The following is a 1,307-nucleotide window of genomic DNA, read 5'->3' as shown; positions in this document are numbered from 1 at the left end:
GATATTTCAGCAGTACAAAGACATCTGTTCAAATCCCGAATTAACGCCATCCTCCAAGTCCCTAAACCAACTACCCTGAAACAAATGAGAGGAGTTTTAGGGATGGCTGGGTATTGCAGGCAATGGATTATGAGTTATGCCTCCATTGTCAAACTTCTACAGGCCCTTACCCTTAATTCTACTCCCGAACCACTACCTTGGCTTCCAGAAGCCGAACAAGACTTTATTCAGACCAATCAAGCCCTCGCCAGAGCACCCACTTTAGGACTTCCTGATTACAAGAAACCCTTTACCCTGTATTGCGATGAACGAGATGGCATTGCCCTAGGGGTGCTCACTCAGCTTCACAGTGACAGGCAACGCCCCATTGCCTATTATAGCTCTGTCTTAAACCCTGTTGCAGCAGGACTTCCGCCCTGTCTCCGATCTATAGCTGCTGCTGCTCTACTTGTTGAAAAGGCTGATTCCTTGGTTCTTGAACACCCATTAACTGTTGCTGTTCCCCATGCTGTTATGGCCCTGCTCCTGAAAGGCAAAACACAACATATTTCTAACTCCCGACTTACCAAATATGAAAAGCTGCTTCTTTCAGCTGCCAGTGTAATTTTAACACGCTGCTCTATCCTGAATCCTGCTTCCCTACTTCCTACCCCATCAGACGGAGAACCTCATGATTGCCTAACTGTAACTACCCAGCTTTTGACCCCTCGTATCGATCTTAAAGATACACCACTACAGAACCCAGATCTCCTGCTATATGTAGATGGCTCCTGCCTTAGAAACTCCAAGGGACAGCTCACTGCTGGCTATGCAGTCTGTGATCAACACCAAGTTTAAGAAGCTTACCAGTTGCCTCATGCCCGCTCTGCTCAAGTAGCTGAACCGGTAGCCCTCACTCGAGCATGCACCTTGGCTAAGGGTCAATCTGCCACCATCTACACTGATTCCAGATATGCTTTCGGTGTTGTACATGACTTTGGTCAACTTTGGAAACAAAGAGGATTCCTTATTTCGGCTGGGACTCAGATTAGTAATGGTTCTTATGTCGATGCTCTTTTACATGCTCTCTTATTGCCTTCTGCTATTGCTATTGTTAAATGTAAAGCCCATGAAATCCCTAATGATGATGTCACACGCGGAAATGCCCTAGCTGACCATGCGGCTAGGAATACGGCCCTTTCTGGCCCTCAGGCTCCTAATGATATTTCTCTTTGCCTTTTAGCAGACCAGTCTCCATTGGCCAATCTCTCCGACTTGGCCCTACTCCAAGACCAGGCTCCAAAATTTGAGAAAGAAGACTGGCTGCA

General features: G+C 46.9%; 1 protein-coding gene across 1 annotated transcript in view; it reads left to right on the top strand.

The window, feature by feature from the left end:
- Positions 1 to 850, top strand: part of LOC112547983 — a 12,308-nt gene extending 11,458 nt beyond the window's left edge. Inside the window, exon 4 of the mRNA XM_025191718.1 lies at positions 11 to 850. Within this exon, the coding sequence (XP_025047503.1) occupies positions 11 to 837 (827 nt within the window). The 3' untranslated portion in view covers positions 838 to 850. The remainder of the gene's footprint in view (positions 1 to 10) is intronic.
- Positions 851 to 1,307: the final 457 nt, after the last annotated feature.

The sequence above is a fragment of the Alligator sinensis genome, unplaced genomic scaffold (genome assembly GCF_000455745.1).
Source record: "Alligator sinensis unplaced genomic scaffold, ASM45574v1 scaffold696_2, whole genome shotgun sequence".
Taxonomy (NCBI): Eukaryota; Metazoa; Chordata; order Crocodylia; family Alligatoridae; genus Alligator; species Alligator sinensis.
The sequence above is the reverse complement of the archived record's forward strand: the minus strand, read 5'-3'. Positions and strand labels throughout refer to the sequence as shown.